We start from the raw sequence: 3616 nt of genomic DNA on the forward strand, positions 1-3616 counted from the left end.
AAAGCCTTCAACAATCTTCACAAAATAGCAAAAACTAGGTCTTGAAATTAACAATAGAGAGATAGAGAGGGAGGATGGATGGATGGATCTAAAACAAGCTCTCAAAACCCCCTTTTATTTTACTCTAAAGGTCCTCCCCAAAAGTAACCCCCTAGAAGGCAAAGAGTTCAAAGAGTAACCCCCTAGAAGTCAAAGAGTTCAAGGCAAATCAACCATTTTCGGAAGAGGGACCGGCTACTCGGGCCGATACTCGGCCGCGTAACGGGCCGAGTAGGTCTCTAGGGCTCTGGTGGGGTTACTCGGGCGGATACTTGGCCGAGTCACAGGCCGAGTATCCCTCTTATGCTCCCTGTGGTGGCTGGCTACGTGGGCGGGTACTCGGCCGAGTAACATGCCGAGTATCCCTCTGATTTCTGCTCCTCATCTTCACTTCGTGATGGCTTGTCTCGTCCTTCCTTTGGCCCCCTTCTTTGCTTGGTTCCTTCTTGCTAATCTCCTTGTTCGATCACCTTTACGCGCACGCTCATGATCTCCAATAGAATGCCTCCAAATCACCTGTAATCATCAAACAAAGGAGTAGATACCGACTCTACAAGGGAAACTAAGAAGATAAGATAAAAAAAGACTAGAAAGATACAAAATGACTGTACTAAGACGAAATAAACATGACCTAAACTAGACTAAAATGCTTGCTATCAAATTCCCCCAAGCTTGAACCTTGCTTGTCCCAAGCAAGCACATGTCAACGAATCCAAGTAATATACAAAAGAGGTATATATCCAAGTGACATATGATTGATAACAACGAAAGATCAAACAGAAAACAAATCCCTTCCTAGCATGCTTCTCAATCAATGACAAGAAAATATTAGTTCCTCAACTCTAGATCTCACCGGATTAATAGAACATGTCACTCTCACTCATATACGTAGGTATGTGTTTCACTCAATGTTATAACTCGACTTTGAATATTAACTACCATAAGCTTGCAACCAAATCTAGATCTCCACTACTAGGTAGAATGCAAAACACAATCATGAGACATACAAGGGGTTGTAATGGGGCCAAGGTACTCTAATAGGCATGGATGAAATTTTTGGCCATGTGGTGCAAAATCTAGGAGATATGAACTTCATATGAAAACAACACCAACTCAATTGATATTACAATAAGCACAAATACACAACCCAACCCAAGATCTATCAAATTGTTTATTTTGTTGGTCCTTTTCTTCTCTTTCACTTATTTCCTCTCTTTTTTTCATCTTTTTTTTTTGTATTTTCTTTCTTTCTTTGTAACGAAAAAGAAGGGAGCAAATACGATATAAACAACAAGATAACACTCTATAATCAAACATCATTAACCACCCCATCATCTACCATTCCCCCAAGCTTGTCTCACAACCACACCAAGTAAATAGAAGTTCAATCCCCTAGATAGGTAGGATATAAATATAAGCTCGGATTACTTTTGTGGAGATAACAAAGAAAGGCTATAAGGCTCAAAGGGATACAAGAGAAGGATATCATCAAGGGTAGTCAAGGATAATATGGGCTCATAAAAATATAATGTCTCAATCAAATGTGATGCATTTTTAGTCCTATATGCAGTCTCAAAGAGATTTAGAAGCAAGTTCTAGAGATAACAAACAAAGAGAGTTCACTCATGAGAAATAAGAGGACTTTGCAAATGTAGTCCAAGAAAGGCAAACAAGCTCACTAGGACAATTATCTAGAGTTTCGGTTCTAATGTATCTTAATCAAAGTCCACATGCTCAGGTCAATGTCAAAAGTGCGATCAATCATACCATCATTATAATGCAATTGTAATATTAACAACTAAAGCATATTAAAAGGATTCACAGTCAATGCACCTTTATAAGAACTCACAAAGGAACATGCAGGGGAAACGTGATAACCGACACAAAAGCAAAAAAAAATTAAAATCAAAAAGAAAAAAAATGCAATCCTAAACAACCTACATGCAATCCTCCCCTCCCCCAAGCTTAAAACTAACATTGTCCCCAATGCATAATTAAAAAGCGAAAGGAAGAGAAATACTTACTAGGAACTACTTTTGTGAAGGTGGTTTAGGAGGAGGTCGACCCTTGAGAGAAAATCTCCCCTCATTAGGTAGACGGAGAAGATGGCCACTATCCCTCGGATCCAGATCCTCCTTCAACCTCAAATTGGATGGAAGAGTCTTCAACTTCACTTTTGGTGCCTCTTGAGTCTCCTCCATAGGGGAGACGTCTTCACCAGATAGGGTCTCAAATACGGTCTCATGCACCTCATTACCAGATTCAAATTCTAAGAGCACATCATCAAGCAACTCTAGATTGTCAGCTCCGGTCACACTCTCAATCAAGCAATACTCCAACGGATCATCAATCAAAATGGCCATCAACGATTCTTGAGTTGCTTTTTCAACCACATCCAAGCTATAAACATCATCCTCAAAAGAAGGCTGCTTCACAACCTTAGGAAGGTTGAATTCCATTTTCTCTTCCCCAATATTGAAGGAGAGAACACCCTGCTTCACATCGATAAGAGCACCCGCGGTAGCTAGGAAGGGTCGTCCCACTATTATTGGAATAGGAGAATCAGCGGGAATATCTAGGACAATGAAATCAACCGGGATGTAGAACTTGCCGATCTGGATTGGAATGTCCTCCAAAATACCAACCGGGCGTGTTGTAGATCTATCAGCCATGAGTAAGGTCATCTTCACTGGTCTAGGCTCTCCTAAATCAAGCTTCTTGCATATGGATAGAGGAATGATGCTCACAATAGCACCAAAATCACATAGAGCCTGGTAGGTACTCCTCCCTATCACCATAGGAACACTAAAGCTGCCCGGATCTTCAAGCTTAGGGGGCAACTTGTTTTGGATGATAGCGCTACATTCTTGGTTCAAATCAATGGTGTGGTATTCATCAAGGTTCCTCTTGTTGGATAGGATCTCCTTTAAGAACTTCACATAGGTAGGCATTTGCTTGAGAGCTTCGGTGAAGGGAATGTTGATGCAAAGTTTCTTCAACACCTCCACAAATTTGCCAAATTGGTGTTCTAGCTGAGCTTGGGCTCTCCTTTGTGGGAAAGGAAGAGGAGGCTTGTAAGTTGGTGGTGGCACATACTTAGGCTCTTCCTTCTCCTCTTTCTCTTGAACCTTAGCTTCCTCGGGATCATCAATAGCAACACCTTTCTTTTTAAGATCTACCACTTTAGGATCTTCAAGTGGCCTTCCACTCCTCAAGGACACAACATTGATGTGCCCTTTTGGATTGGCCTCAGTTTGGCCCGGGAGTTGACCATGGGGTCTAGGAGCATTCTTGGCATATTGAGCATGCAAGCTATCAAGACCCTCCAACTTCTTGTTAATGTTCTGTAGCTCCTTCATAATCAGCTGAAGCGTAGACTCATCGGATGGTTGAGAACGCTCTTGATGTTGTTGTGGAGGGGGTCTTGGTTGGAAACCAGGGGGTATCTCTGATAAGCTTGATTTCCTCCCCAAGGGAGGTTAGAGTGATTCCTCCAATCGGGGTTAGAGGTGTTGGAATATGGATCATTTCTCGGACCCCGATTAAATTTGTTCATGTAGTTCACCTCCCCTTGTGC

The 3616-nt window shown here is 41.8% G+C and overlaps 1 protein-coding gene across 1 annotated transcript; it reads right to left on the reverse strand.

Annotated features, from left to right (window-relative positions):
* Positions 1-2069: 2069 nt before the first annotated feature.
* On the reverse strand, positions 2070-3398 carry LOC141251747 (uncharacterized). Its single transcript, XM_073670416.1, has one exon. It carries the CDS (start codon positions 3396-3398, stop codon positions 2070-2072), a length of 1329 nt encoding a protein of 442 aa, XP_073526517.1.
* Positions 3399-3616: the final 218 nt, after the last annotated feature.

The sequence above is a fragment of the Phyllobates terribilis genome, unplaced genomic scaffold (assembly GCF_046119375.1).
Source record: "Phyllobates terribilis strain yellow unplaced genomic scaffold, ASM4611937v1 Scaffold_7655__1_contigs__length_36234, whole genome shotgun sequence".
Taxonomy (NCBI): domain Eukaryota; kingdom Metazoa; phylum Chordata; class Amphibia; order Anura; family Dendrobatidae; genus Phyllobates; species Phyllobates terribilis.

Coding starts and splice junctions, on each gene's coding strand:
- LOC141251747 (XM_073670416.1), bottom strand. CDS start 3,398: ATGAAGGAGCTACAGAACATTAACAAGAAGTTGGAGGGTCTTGATAGC.